At 44.6% G+C, this 15,640-nt stretch overlaps 1 protein-coding gene across 12 annotated transcripts in view; it reads right to left on the reverse strand.

Annotated features, from left to right (window-relative positions):
• PITPNM2 (phosphatidylinositol transfer protein membrane associated 2) overlaps nucleotides 1–15,640 on the reverse strand; it is a 141,428-nt gene that overhangs the window by 19,335 nt on the left and 106,453 nt on the right. For 9 of the 12 annotated variants that reach the window (XM_075041370.1, XM_075041365.1, XM_075041367.1 and 6 more), the window contains 8 exons: nucleotides 14,875–14,945; nucleotides 11,312–11,556; nucleotides 10,643–10,832; nucleotides 9,461–9,580; nucleotides 8,869–9,080; nucleotides 3,875–4,050; nucleotides 3,307–3,477; nucleotides 469–618 (listed from right to left, as the gene is read on the reverse strand). In XM_075041370.1, coding sequence (XP_074897471.1) covers nucleotides 469–618; nucleotides 3,307–3,477; nucleotides 3,875–4,050; nucleotides 8,869–9,080; nucleotides 9,461–9,580; nucleotides 10,643–10,832; nucleotides 11,312–11,556; nucleotides 14,875–14,945 — 1,335 coding nt within the window. The remainder of the gene's footprint in view (nucleotides 1–468; nucleotides 619–3,306; nucleotides 3,478–3,874; nucleotides 4,051–8,868; nucleotides 9,081–9,460; nucleotides 9,581–10,642; nucleotides 10,833–11,311; nucleotides 11,557–14,874; nucleotides 14,946–15,640) is intronic. The other 3 variants (XM_075041375.1, XM_075041374.1, XM_075041372.1) reach the window with 1 other exon arrangement.

The following is a 15,640-nucleotide window of genomic DNA, read 5'->3' on the forward strand; positions in this document are numbered from 1 at the left end:
AGGAGTGTCCAAACATGAAATACTCAAATGGACAAAATCTGGTCTGACACAGCCAATAATTAGACTTTTGGCCACGGTGCGGCGTGGCTGACTGCTGGGGAGTTGCACGCTGCAGACAACCAGCCCTTTCCCAGGGGATCCTGCGCATGGTGTGTACCACACGAGCAGGGCCACCCCGGGACTCTGCTTCTTTCCAGCAGCACAGCCACCACAGATGGAAAAAAGTAAGTACATGGCAGCAGTCTCCCCTTCTAGCATCAACACCAGAATGGGACAGAGTTTGTAATCCCAACTTGGTCTTTTCATGGTGGGTCTCCCAGACCCAAGCATGATCCCAAGCAGTTATTTCATGTGGCACAGCCTGAGACACAGCATGAAGATTTCAACTCCAGGAGGCAACAGTATGATCTCCAAAAAGCACCCCAAGTACCCAACACCATAGACAATACAAAAGTGTAGATTACACACACTCAGCAAAACCAGCACTTTTATTGGAAATATCTTGCCAATTCAGTACGGGAACGGGGATACTTGTTTCCATGAAGCTGTCCTGGTGCTGGAGAGCACCCAGAGGGCTATTTTCCATGAGGAGGATGGGATTGTTCTGGATTGTCTCAACTAGAAGCAGATGGGAAAAAACAAAACAAAACAGAAGGACAAAGAACAACAGACATGCGGCCACAAAGTGTTAACATACAAACAGTTACAACTGAGCACTTCAACTATGAGTCTTCAATGAAAAGACAACCTTCAAATAGAGTAAAAGAAACAAAACATGGGTGACTTTCCAAATAGACCCACATCAGAGAGATTAACTAGTAGCAGAGGAGAGCACAACGGTGGTATTTCGACAACAAAAGAAAAGGGAGTCCTCTTAACCAGCTTCTCCAATGAGCCAAATCCATAAATACCCAGCAGATCCAGAGAAATCTTTTTACTACGAGGGGAAAAAAATGTAAACTGTAAGAGAAGATTTACTTGAATCAGACTCACAGCCTACACAGTGCAAAGCACAGGAGTAAGCAGGGCTGTGAATTTGATTTCACTCTGCAAGTTGGTTGTAATGAAACAGGGACCCAACATTTAGTACAGATGGGAAAAGGAAAGAAAAAAAAAAGTCTAAGATGCTTTCTGAATCGTGGACTTTTAAAAAAGCTAGCTATCTGCATGAGGAAATAGGCACAAGCAGTGTTACAGAAGGTTTTGTACAAAACTAATTATAATCGAGCACCTGAATTTTATGTGATCACCAAATCATATAGCTTAATTACAGCAGCAATTAACTTTTCTGGAGCGTCCTACGGTGAACACTAACTTCAGTAGCGGCTTTGCAAATCATGGTTAGAACAGTCCTTCTGGGTAATATGTAAATCACAACACTGAAATTTTGACTCTAATGGAAAGGAATAGCCTGTTAACTTTATGATAAGCAAATGAGGCAGCTTTGTCTTACACAAGAAGAGAATTTAAAGCTGCTTTTTTGTCAGTTTTATTCATCAAGGCAGAGCAGGATCTCTTAAAATAACAAGGCTCAAACCTGGAGAGGATTTTGAAATCACTCTACCCTTCTCATAGTTGAGCTAATTGCTGTTTAACTCCTCTCCACCACATAGCAAGCGTCTCTTTAAACACAGCCAACTCAAAGGTCTAGGGAGGCACAGCAAACTAGTAAGATCCCTGCTGTTGTACAGAATGATAACCAGAACACAGGTTGCTCAGCGTCAACAAGGCTTCTACCTCTGCCTTCAGTGAGAACAGGGGATTTGCAATGTATTTAAGAGGAAGAAGGTAAGATGTTTAGGGTTATTTTTTTTTTTTTAAGAAACCACTTGCAGCTGATACCTAGAATACACCCAAAAAGCAAATTGCTTTTCAAGTTGCTACAGATTCCCTGAGCTGTTGTAACCAGACTGGGTACTAATGTAATTGTGGGTGGATCCATTTTTAAAAAGTGTTGCAGCAAGTTCTTTGCTAAATTTGACAAGTGAGTGGGGCCTGCAGAAAGTATTTTATTCACTTTATTAAACATGGGGGTTTATGCCCATTTAACAAATCAGACCTCCAGATTCAGCAATTACAATACAATTTTTAGAGACACTGATACACAGCAGATCACTGCTTTGGATTTTCAATTTAAAAACGATGCAAGGTATCACCAGAATTCTTCAGCTCTAGATACATATCCCTCTTCATTTAGTCCTGCGTGATTCAAATATTAAACAAATGGGAAGCTACCAGAGATTTGGGAAAAAAACAACCACCAAATCCTAATCTTTCTAGCTGGTGGCTTTGATATTCTACTCTGGTTTGCCAGCATGATTTCTTGTGTGCTGTAAGTCTAGCTTTATACTAGCAACTCTTAGTTGCAATGTTGACTTAAGTAGCCATCGACTAATAACTTCTCGCAAGGGAAAAATTACCGTGCAATTGTTCTTCCTGCCCCAAAGCCCTGACCCTGCAGGGAACCAAAGCTTTACATGAAGCAGAAAGGCCAAATTTAGCTCTGCACAGTGGTGAGCTTCCCCAAGAGCTCCTTGCAATGAGAGCCTGCACTGAAATGGCAACAGACCGTGAAAGTCTAGGCACAGAAGTGAGGTGAAGATGGTAGGAAATAGAATTTATTTTATTAGATCAACTGCAAGAGCACTGATGTAATGGGAGCTGAGGCAGTGCATGGTCAGGACACAGCTGTTTCAAATGCAACCCAGTAAGACAAAAGGGCATGCACACAGCCATTTTAAACTTTGTTCCTGCTGCAATTGGGGTAGAGCAAGCGAAGAGGCAACTGATGGCAGAGGAATCCTAGGTATCCTACAAAGACAAAGTGTCTCACTGGCAAGGTGGCAAGGGCAAGGCACCATCACCAGCCCACTGATCTGCAGTAGCCTGTCCCATGACAAAGCACAGGTTGCAACCAAGTAAATCATCTCATTATCTCACTGTTGACTCTGTTCCTTCCAGTCTTTACTGGCCCTCCAAACATCCAAATCCTAAGCCCTGCCAAGTTAATCACGTTTCATTCAGTCCCAGCCACAAGCACCAGCTTGTGGTAAATCAGGGACCTTCACAGAGAGGTCACCACATCACAGCTCTCAGTGGCTGATGGCCTTTGTGTGACAAATGAAGCGCATATGGGTCACAAGGCACTGACTTTCTTGGAAGAAAACTACTTTTCTAGTACATCAGGAATAAGGCTAACATTATAGGGCCAATTCTCTTTCTTGTCATTCCCAATTGATTTGATAATTTCATATAAAGTGTGGATATAACCCTTTAGACAGCTAATATAGATCCAAAGTGACTTACCCAGAACAGCGGAATTGCCATCCCCCAGCGGGAACCTCTGGTAACGGGGAATATTAAAGGGAGGCAAAAGGTAGAACTTCCTCTCCAGAAGAGGCTCGAGGCGTGAAGCAGATGGGTCTGCAGGGTGGAACAGGTTGTAGACCTGCTGACAAGCTGGTCTGAGCTGAAAGACTAAAAAGATGAAGAAAAAAAACCCCTCAAGTATCAAAAGGTTATTTGTTAGACTATTGTAAATATTTGTCTGTAAAAAGGACAACTGCTGGGTTAAAAAAAGGGGCTAAGGATTTATCATCTACCTCATCTCCAGTTTAGTCAATTGAAACAATTTCTTACAATATTTATAGACTCAAGAATTGCCCAGTATTTTTAATGTTTGGAAGTACATTGCAAATAAATTGTATAATCAGTACTGGCTAGAGCACACAGTGATCTGCTTCCTTACAGTGCAAGAAATATTATATATAAATTTTTGGGTTTTACCAGTTTGTCTCATCGTATTACTGCATTTGTAGCAGGAGATGCTTATATCGTCCATTAAGTGAGCTCAGCGGTTTACATCAGGACTTACTGTCAAGAGCTGGAATGACAGTTTTTCGCAGTGCAAGAACCAAACCCAAGGGAGAACCAAAGAGGAAGAAGTCAGTGATCTCAAATTCAAACTTTCCGATATTTCCTCCATCCAACATAGTAGAGCTACTAGATCGCCTGGATCCTGGGTCATTTCTCAGAACACTAGAATGTAAACTGGGACAAGAACAGAAAAGAAAGTCAAAATTTTATTCACGCTGCATTTTCGTAACTGAAGGCCGGATTAGTGATTGACAGCAAATATAATTTCTATCTCTTCAGTGAAGGAACTGTGCCAATCAACCCACCATGCCTCAGTACTGTAGTTTTATGAGTCAGTAAAACATCCCCCCAAACAATTACCCCTTTACATTGGCATAATATAGATTGTACAAATCCAAGCTTCAAGTGGCTCATTTACACAATCCTATCTCCTCAAAATGCATTTCTTTGAGGAGTCAGAATCTTGGTTGCTGCTAGTAGGATAGTCATTTGCAAGACAAAATAACCAGCAAGCCAAAATTACTAGAGTAGCAGGGTAAAAAGCAGGTTTACAGTGATTTACTCCATTACACACGTTACTGCTATGCTTTCTGGTTGTCAACATTTGAGTTCCTTCCATCACCTTATTCTCAAATGTTATGGAAAGCTGTGCTTACCCATTTCTTCCTCGTGGAAGTAGTTGGACAAATGTTATAGGATTGAAAAGGAAAAAAGAAACGGGAGGGGAAAGAGAAAAAGAAAGATCAAAATCTGCAAGAGGGTTTCTAGTATCTTTGTGCACCAAGTTTGCACCACAGCTTCCATGCATGTGTATGGCATTTGCTGGGAATGGGAATTTGGGGTAATTAACTCGGTGGCCATGTGGTAAATTGTATTTATCATGCACCCAGGACTCTCCCACTTCTGCCCATGAGGCCACATATGTCGAGTTATTACCAAGCTACCTCCCAACCCCAGCCCAACAACTCCAGGCAACTGAATAATGATATAAAACATGTCTAGCTTTCCCCCTCTCTTTCAGGTGTCAAATCTGTTTGCAAAATTCAACCTGTGTACAGTGCAGGCTGGGCAGTACACAGGTTTAACACAGAGATTTAAATTCACATATCCCTTGGACGCTGAGGAAGAAGCAGGAATTCTTAGATGAAAATCCTGTGAATCCACTCCCATGTTAGGAAGAGGTGCTTCTTTGCAGTCTAGATCTGGGATTAGACAGCAAAATGACAGATGTGTAATACTAATAACCTAGTTCACAAAAGGGTTTCCAAGATTCTTCTGTTACCACCCAAAAGCAGTAAGTTGCAACTACTTTTGCTCTCCACGTTCTACAGATTCAGATGGCAGTCTTGCTGGGTTATTGTCGTTATAATTAGGAGTGGAGAGTTGAAGACAGAGTACCAGCAGTGACTTAACAGGGTGTTTGCAGACACTTTATAAAGCATCTGAACAGGTTCTATAAAATAGGTAAGATAAATGGCTACCACAACAGTTGGGTTGGATAAAAGGTTTACTGGCCTGGAGTCAGGAATAATGCAAATGCAAGAGTCTTTTGCCAGCTCCGTGGCCCCCAGTCAATATCCCAGGTGGTCACCAGCACTTGCCGTGTCTCCGTATGCAATAGCACTTGCTCATCAAGGTCACTTTCTAAACGCAGCATGCTGGCTGCCCGGCTGGGCAGCGACATCCCAGCACTGCTGCACTCGTGGAAATAGGGCTGCTCACTCCCCACCATCTGTAGCACCAGAGCAGGTGCTCATGCACCCTCCTCCTCTGGGACAGCCAGTCAGTAAATGAGCAGCTGCAAACACTCACAAATTTGAGAAGAAAACGGCTTTCACTCGGACTTTGTTTTTCTGCTTTGGCAAATAATGCATCATCCCAGAGACAGCACCTCTGCTGAACGCCACTCCTAAAGGATGCTAAAAAACTTTCTTCTCATGCCGCACTGTCACGTATTCTCTAAGGGTGCACGCGTGCACACGAACGGCACTACTCTCCTGGTTACCAGCCGCAGGGAAACAACAAGCTTACTTATGCCAGACACATGTATCATGGAAAGTCAAAACAGTGATGTCAAAAGCAAGAGGAACAGGAGGTTATAGCAGTGACAGGTAAAATGAACATGTTCCCATTTCTGTGATGTGAATGAGCTTCCCCAAGATCACACTGCCAAGACGCACAACGCTGAAACACATTTAAAAACAAGCTACCTTCAGTGAAGCTACAATTATTTTAGCTGACAAGACTGCAACGCATTAAGTTTGCTGCGTGTAATGAATACAAAGTTATTTAGAACATGTTCAGCTCTAAACATGACAGCAACGTGACTCAAACAAAAGCACAAAAGGAAAGACTATCCTGAGAGCAGATGTGTTATGGCAGGATGGGTGCAAGGGGGTTTTGGTGTATTCCACCCATCTTCCCATGGCATCTCTTTGTGGGGAACGGAAGAGAACGAGAGCACTTACGCCACTAAGCAATTTGGACAGCTTCTCTCCTTTTACTGGGAACTTGATAGTCTTTTTAGCAATCAAAAGAAATGGGAGCCAAGAGGAACTCTGAATCCGTCATGCTCCAAGCAACCTACAGTGCCCTGTTCTCCCTTTAAAAAGCAGCAGATGTACTGTGTGCATTAATTAAACAAGAGCTTATGGATTTCAGAAGCAAATCAACTCATTTACAATAATACAAGTACAGCACAGCCAGAAATAATGTAGTTGTGCAGAAGGACTGAATTTAAAAATAAATGTGTGATTGTAATCTCCAGATGCTGCTCTGGCTTGCTGGGCATTATCCCAGAGAAGCGGGTAGGTCTGATACATGAATAAAAATGAGTGTCTTTGGCACAAGCTGAAATCTGCAATCGGCACGGACAGAAAGGCCCCCGTATACCAGGTTGCCCGTCTGCTGAGCCCATTAGGAGAACTTGGCTGTGTTCTGCCAATCTCCTGCATGAAGCCGTGTCACATCAGGGCTTGGTTTTCGTATGCGAAAATCATTACTTAGTGACAGAGAGGCTGAAGGGGAATTCTGCTGATGACTGTGCAGCTCAGTAATGACGGCTGTAAGCACAAGGTCCAGGGATGGGTCCAGGTGTGATGCCCTGCTGTCACGCAGGAGGGGAAGAGGTGAATTACTGCCCCCGAGCCTTTCCTATGCCAGGGAGTGGAGGGGGAGAGATGTAGAGAGAGCTTGTACAGCAGCTTCACACTGCTCCTTTACCTGACTGAATCTGGCTCTTGAGCTGTGGGAAGATGCTCATTTTTGACCCAAGGTCTAAAGGTGGATTTAAAAAAAAATACAAAATGGTAAAAGAAGTAAAGATGCACCAATCCATCAGTGCACTGAACACTGACAGCCCTTGCCAGGGACCCCCAAGCGCTGCACGCTGGGAGCAGGCACAATGCTTAGGAGATGGAACAGTAAGAACGAGGACAAAGCTATTTGAAATGACAAACTGTGCAATCCCTTATCCGCGTCAGGCCCAGAGCTTACTCTAAACTAGATGTAAAACTGCAGCAAGATGCCAGCCCACTTTCCTCAGCCAAGTCCATGCCCCTGAGGTCAATAACGAGGAAGGGAAAGAGCACGTTTTTGTATGACTCATATTTTCTCCTGTAATACAGGAGACTGTTTTGATAAGGTATGAACAAGAGACTGATTGCCTTTTATTAACCTGCTGGAAATAGCGGAGAAGCTTATTGTGGTTTTTGTAAATGCAGCTGTCTTTCTGAACATAGTATCTCTGTGCACCAACGACATTCACTTTGATACTTTCTCTCTCCTGTGAACCTTTTACAAAAGGGCCTCTGACCTGGCAGGACAACACAAGTCCCTGTGCTGGAGCAACTATTACAAGTAGCAAAGGAGGGGCAAAAGCGCAGGACAAGCCTTCAGCTCGGCACAGGGCAAAAGGAACAAAGAGCCTTGGACACAGCTTCAATGCAGATAACAGTGTTTGCTGGGGAGGGACATCGGTCCCCAGTACCTGGGACATGGGGGAAGAGGGATTAAGAGGCTGTTGCAGTTCCTCTGGGCCTGCAGGAGGAAAAGGTCTGGGCTGTCCAGTTCCACAGGCTGAAGAAGATGATTCAGTCAGAAAAAGTCTCCGGGCTTACAGAAGTAATCCCTGAATGACCAGCAGCAATGGGAAGACTGCCATGAAAATGTCATCGGTTATGTTAATGGATACGTTTCTGAAAGTCCATTTGAAGAAGCTTAAGAATGTGATACTGGGGGTGTCGATAGTAACAAATCTGAAACACGACCTTGGTGCAACAGAGCAGCCCTGGCAGGGGACAGAAAACAATCCCCGGTCCCTGCTCCATACAGGGGACTTGGGTTGCTTTGCCAGATAGTCACACCGACAGAACAATCCTCACGTGCAGTTGAAGGCTGCTCCATGAACCAGCCAACCAGCTAGGGTTCAGGATGTCTCATCCAGAGCATCCTGCCACCATGACAGCAGAAACTTGCTCCTGTGACAGGAAAGGGCACCACAATTCCATCTCACACCTGAACCAGGCCAAAATTAAAGGATACTCGGCTCATGCCCACCTTTCCCAAAAACAGGCCAGCCAACTCAAAATCAGCTTTCAGAGATGCTTTGAAATTAATACAACACTGGATTCCCAGTTCTGCTTCACCGTCTTCCCTTGCACGATTTCTACATTTGCTTTATGATCTCCACCCTGCCCTTGCAGCACAGCAAAAAAGCAGTTACCTGACTGCCTTGGCTGTCAAGCAACAGGATGATGGGCTTCTTGCCATTGTAATACAGATGCAGTAGAGCAGCTGGATTCTCTCACTGCCACTCAGCAAGAGAGCTGTTAATTTTTTTTGCATATACAACAGACTGAAATCTATACCCTAAAAACCTAAACACTTTCCTCCACCTTGCTTATCACAGGATGACAAAGCAACATTCGAGTTTCACAGATGCACCAATCTCAGCTCCAGAATATCGCTGGTTCTGTTCCGTCAAAATCTTACCTTGAAAGAAAGGCTTGATGCTGCTTTATCGTGTCCAGTTCATAGGTTGATGAATCGCTCCTTTTTCGTGGCAGCTGCTTCTTTGGATCTTCTCCATTGCTACGGGGAATATCAATGTTGCTCCTGCTGAGGTGTCTGCTGGCTTCCAGATTAGAACCACTGGAACAATAGCTGTTGTTCACCGTTATTCCAGGAGACAGGAGGTCGGTATCCTGGGATTTGAAGTACATGGATTTAGCACTCTAACAGCTGAATCAGGAATACACCCACATTATAAGCTTCTCCTGCCACCCTCCTTTCCCCATCTACCCCAAGATCCAGTTGAGGGCAATACAGTATCTCAGACCAAACCACTTCCTAAGGGTGTGGGTGAAGCGGGTGTGGGTGATGCTTCACACCAGAGGGTGAAGCATCCCTGTTCAGAGCAAATGCACCCAAATTGAGACACATATGCACCTTAAGACACACGTTTGCCATTGATAAGGAACAGAGTCTATGTTGTTTCATGAAAAGAGCCTTACTAAAAACAGGGGCCATGGAGGTGCTGTGGCCAGCAGACCTATTCCCAGTAGACACTGGGAGCCAATATTACCTGGACACTCACAACGCTTCCTCGCCGACTGCTGTTCTGGCTCTCAGACACAGTTTGATTGCTGTAGCATAAGGCATCAAATCCCAGAATTCCTCCAACACAGTCCCCTACCAAGCAGACCTGAAAAAGGCAACAGAAGCAGGGGAGGAGGGGAAAAGGAAAAAAAAAAAAAGAAAAAAGGCCCCTTGACCTCAGTTCAGAAATGACAGTTAAAAGGAGTGCTAGATTATACCTAGGAAAGCTGCAGTAACAGGATGCCCAGTTCTTTCATCAGTAAAACTATGCAGTCAATGAACATCCACCCATACCCTGCAGACTCTCGTTATCTAATGTAGCTAACGAGTTCTGGCTGTCCCCACCAGCTGGCTGGAGCAAAGTGAAAGCAACACAAAGCACTGACTATAGCACTAAGTCCAGCCTCAGAAAACCAAGCTTGATTCCCTCCTTGCCAGCTGTCCATGTTACTTCAAGCAAGCTTCCCTGTGCTTCTGTCCTGTTTGTACCCCGAGGTGATAATGCTGTCCTGCCTCCACGGGTATTGAGCAGATGGGCACAATAAAGCACTGAGACCCCTGGGTAGGAGAGGGCTGTCTGGGTTCCCGGGCACAGTGCTGGCTGGGAAGAAGCTCAGGGTGGTTAAATCACACTACAACCGTGCAACGTGGCAGCTAGTCCAATAGCTCAAACCTCGTGGGGCTAGAGAGTCCCGTTGCTCACAGAGGCGTGAGGCTCAGGCATGGGGTGCAGCAGCTGCAGAGTCTCAGAAAAGAAACCCACTTTTGCAACAACTCCAGCGTGAGCTGCTGAAGGTCCTTTCAAGACAGGAATGCTTAAACAGCCTTGGTTTGCAATGGGAGAAGAGATCATGTTCGGTAACAAAGGTAGCATTCCTGATTTGGAAAGGTGTGCCATGATGAAAATTGATTAACTTCACAGCTTTGTAGCTTCATTTCTGAACACAAGCTCAGACTCTGCTTTGAATCCCAAAGGCTCAACACAGAGCATAAGCAATAATCTCTCTCACTCAGAAAGAAAGAAATGGAAGCACAATACTTTCTTACTGCAGCTCAACACTGTCATGTTTCCATCCCTCCTGAGAGATTAATGGAAAAGAGAGCTTCAGAAGGAAATTGCTTCACTTGCTCTTCCTTTCGTTATGGCTATAAACAGTTGCTGGCTCACCTGGCCGTTGAATGACATGCCCTCCTGGGATCTGATGAACTCACTGTAGGCCTGGTTGGCTCTGACGATGACTGTGGCTACCGCTTCTTGGTACTGCGGGGATGATGTTGCTAGCAGAGGGAGTGCAGCAAGGGGAATGTGATCCTGGCTGTTGGACAGGCAGCCTTCGTCATAACTATATGGGCTGAGGCTGGATAGGGCAAGAGACATCGGAAATATTCAGCCTAACATACAGAGTGCAGAAAACCATTTGCAGACAGTACAGTCAGTATTGCAGTTCATTGAAAAAGAGCCTCAAGATAGAAAGGCCATTTATTCCACTGTGAATGGGTGAGAGCTTAATAAATCTTCCCCTCCCATCAAACGTAAATCTTCAAGGACAACATACTTACATTGAAAGAACAACCCTCAGACAAGGAATTAAAGCCTTAGTATTTATTGGATTAATTAGAATAAATCAATCTCAGAACTCTTGCTGCATGATTACTGTATTCACTGCAGCTAAGTATGAAATCGAGATTGAATGCCTCACTAGTATATTAATAAGTGCATTCTCAAAGCACGGTCAGAGCTTTCAATACTACACGCAGAGTATTTCAGGGAAGCGCTAAAAAAAACAAGAGTGAAATTTTCTACATGTCTCTCCATGACAGAGTAGCATCAACTTACCTGGACACCAGCGAAAAAGCTTCGGAGCAGATGGCTGGGCAAGGGACTAGCCTGATGGCAATGTGTCCAAGAGCAGCTGGGTAATGTACCCTCATCACTGTGTCAAACACTGTCGCGATGGTGTTGACATCCCCTTGCTTGGAGCTCTGGTCACCACTTCCTGAGTCCAGGATGTTACCTCCATGGAGTACCAAGAGGAGGACATGGATTTTACTTGGCTGCATTAATGGCTGCACTGATTCATCCTAGGTGGGAATGAAAGAGAGCACAGTAGAAAGGCTTATTTTACAAAGAGGTTTTATTTGGTCCAAGTGCCTTTTATGAAAATTTTATCACCCTTTCCTCCCCAAGTTCGCACATGGTGCATACAATAAATGCACTATCCACACCAAGTCCAGTCAGAGATGAGGCAAACAACAATCCATGAAGCAAGGTATTTCCAGCAGAAACAGGATTAGCCGTGATACAAGGCCTTGGCCAGCCCCCATCAAGAAGGCTGAGTTCAGTTTGGGCCATCAACACAAAGATAATTGCAGTGTGAGAAGGACCACAGAAGGACAAGAAGCATGGAGACTTTCTGAACAGAGACTGAAAGAGTTCAGGTTGATTTGCTTCACAAAGCTCCCGGAGAATGAAATGCCTGCTCTCAAACACAGTGGAGATGAGTAAAGAAAGCTAGGGAGGGAAGAGAGGCACTTAAGTCAAAGGAGAGTGCAGGCGCAAGCACAAGAGTCTAAACTGATCCTGAATAAGTGTAGACTGGAAATTGGGTTTCTAAACACAGGAGAGATGAGGTTTTAGAACAACATCTGCAGGCTTGCAGGTGAGAAACTAAACTGTCTTCAAGAAGGAATGTGCTTAATTTATGGAAATGGGCATTAGATACACCTGGATACAACAGCTGAGAACCTGACTACTCCTTCCAGGTCTCTTATCCTACACAACATGTGCATGCACAAACACACACAAAACAGCCTCGGCATAACTGACTGTCCTGAGCAGAAGAAATGCTGGAAGTAAAAAAAATTTGCATAAAATTGTAAAAAGGTAAAACACAGCAGCAGTAAAGACATTACTTGTGTGCGTTTGGGTGGAAAAACAAATAAAGGATGGGTGTTGCTTTCTGTCGGGGTGCTGAGCTCAGCAGCAGCAGTTGACAGTAAAACGCATTCAGCAAAATTAACAAATGAGTTCAAACAGGTCAGCGAGGGGCAAGTTACTGGGGAAAGAAGTTGTAGGAAGAGACCAGTCATTGCATCTGTTTGCCTGCAACAGAAGTTACAAATATAAGACTTCAGATTTGCTTATACTGTTGCAAAAGAGGAACTGAAAAGAAAAAACTTCAAGACCTCAGTAACCCAAGGACTGGTCAACATGTGGCTGGGAGATTGGTGCATGAACACACTAAAGGTTTTTATTTTGGCTGTCCATGTTGTTTGTTTATTATGTTGAATCAATCCCTTGCCTAAGACGACAGGCTGTAGTTTGGGGGAAGGAGGGAAATGTATCCGACCTCCAGAGTGGGTTATCATTAAGTGCCCTGCCAGAACAGCTGTAAGCCCAGTCCTGATGCCCCAGGAGCAGGTACAAGAGCATCCATTTGTACTGGTCATATAACACAACAGAGCAGTAACTATTTGTAATATCTATTTGCTACCAGGGCTTTCAGTGTTTACGGCTTCCATATGGACTCAAATCCCCCAGCCCAACACCTCTGAGATACGTGAAAGCAGGTACTGATCCTTCCTCCTGTGCCTTGTCCTTTGTGCTAGTGGAGACAACATTTGAGAACATCCTGGGCAAGTCCCTGTTGAGGCAGAGAAAGAGCCATTGGGAGGGGGTGTGGAAGGGGTGGAGGGCAGCAGTACTTTCCATTTGGCAAATTCTTCTAGTTTTAGCATCTTTAGTTACCTGTTGTCCTTCGACAGTGATTGAGTCCCTGACAAACCTGCTGGTGGGAGGAAAGCATGCCCAGGCACACATTAGCAACCCAACAACTAGCTTACATTTTTACCAGATAATGTTAAAGCATGTCTTAATACACAGCCCACCAGAAGTATTACAATTCACATCCAAGTCTGTAATAAAGATTTTCCAGACCTCCTGCATAAGAATGGCCTTTAATTATTTAGTACCATTACACCGTATTAATGCCTGCTCTTTAAACCTTCTCTGATTCCAGTTTACAGCGCCTGCAAAGTGAACTTTTGCCTGGCTGGAGGCATGGGAGGAGCGCTCTCAGCGTCTCAGCACGCTTTTACTTTCAGACAAATGTTTTAAGTGCTCATTTGGAGAACAACATGAGTCATCAAGCTCTGACCATCCAGAAGTTTATCGGCAGTCTTTTGGAGGCACCTTTCCCTTTCAGTTCATTAACCTCTGCTCTTGAAGGAAGTGGGGAACATGCAAGCAACTGCTGATTAGTTTAGCGGTGGAGGTGGCTAGTTAGAACTTTCTTGTAAGATCTGGAGTCTCTTAAGGCACCTGATTCCTGAACTACCTTTTGGTGACGGCAGCTGTTAACCTGAAAATCATGCAGTGGTGGCTAGGAATTTCATACTATTTTAGTAGACTGTGAACACTACAAATAACTGTCTTTTTCACCTCACTTTGAAGTCTGTTCTTTTTCTAAAATGAAGGCAGAAACAGGAGGGGGTTGAGTTTGTACAGCCCTCTGGAAAAGACAAGTTCTCCACACCATCCTGAGCTCTAAAAGAAATCTTAGGGCTGTGACTTGGTTGTCTTGAGGTGACTAGAGCCGTTCCCGTCCCCAGCCACCAACTCTCCCCATGGCCCCTGAGCTCTCAGTCTATCATGAAAAAGCCAAACCACCATGAAGTTACAGCCTGGCACACAGAGTAAAACCAAAGCCATGCTCATGGTCTTTCACAGACCATGACATAACTTATGCACTCTGCAAGCAGGTACAGCATCTCTGCAGCACAGACAGGCAGATGCTTTAAGGGTAGCATGAGCACAGCCACTCCAAGATGCACCGTCTCACTAGGACACTGAATTGCAAAAGCCTGTACATGCAAGTCTAGAAAGCTGGGGTGGGTGTGTGTGTTACTGTTTACTTATTATTTTACCCAGAGCGCTGATACAGGCTATGCTGTAACTAGTTTCCAAACAAGACCTTGAGCAGCTCCAAAGAGTGGGCTACAGCTGAGCTATGTCACTTGGACCACGGCAGCCTGCACCTTAGTGCTGCGGTACCGCGGCTCTCCGCTCCCATGTCCACGCTAGCTCGCTCAGCGTTAGGATAGCTCTACGCAGCAGTGCCTCAGGCTGCAGTTATTCCCATAGGATTAGTAATTTTTTTTTCCCAGCTGGATACCTGACACTGCCTGCAAACTACAGAGCGTTTTCTATATGATGTTCAAATGACGAGTGAAATAAACCCTTAAACCTAGCCATGAAGTACACAAGCATGCTGGTGCGCCTCAGAATGACACACAAAGACAAGACATCACTCACAGCAAAGGGAGCCGTTTACCCCATTTACCCCACACAGACATATTCCAGCAACAAAGGATCTCATTACAAGAAACCGAATCACTTACTTCAATGATGCTGAGCCTCTCCACGCTGGAGCCAACATGGTACTCTGCTGATGTCTCGTGATACAAGTCACCTGGAAGCACAGAGGTTTAAAACATCAGTCCTGCAAGATGTTATTTGGCAAAGACACTCTTCCATAAAGACACTGTTTGTGCCAATGCCCCTCAGCCTCTTCTGTCTCACATTTCCTTAATTATTTCATCAAATCGCCTTCTCCTTCCCTCCCGCCTCCTTCCACCTGAGAAGCCTGGGCAACACTGGGTCACTTTCCAGCAATTTCTCATAACCTCGGTAAGCGCTGAGGACATTAGTGAGCTCTTTTCTCATTACAGTGATCCAGTATCATTGCTTTATTAAGGATGGCAACAATGGGAAGTCCCTGCACAATTGTCAGAAATGATTGGTTTGTGGGAAAATAAAAGGAATTGCTTGAACTATGCTGGGAGAGCAGAGATCTGATGTGTTCATATGTCTGTGCCTACACTGACTGACTTTATACCAGAAAGCCTAAGTGTCATCTTCCACTGTGCTGCTACTTGAATCGATCTGGCCGAGGAGCTAGTATCCTTTCAGAATTTCATAACGAAGAGCAGAAAATAAAGCCAAGGCAGGTACAGACAAGAACAAAGCATGGAGCAAGAGGAAAGAAGAGTCAGGAGAAATTCAAGTCATTCAAGACAGAGCTGGAATATTTAATCATTATATGAGAGAATCCTGGCTGTCGCACAAAGGAGCCTAACCAACACGGAAAATAAAAGAGAATCAAGA

Source organism: Buteo buteo, chromosome 11 (assembly GCF_964188355.1).
Source record: "Buteo buteo chromosome 11, bButBut1.hap1.1, whole genome shotgun sequence".
Classification (NCBI taxonomy): domain Eukaryota; kingdom Metazoa; phylum Chordata; class Aves; order Accipitriformes; family Accipitridae; genus Buteo; species Buteo buteo.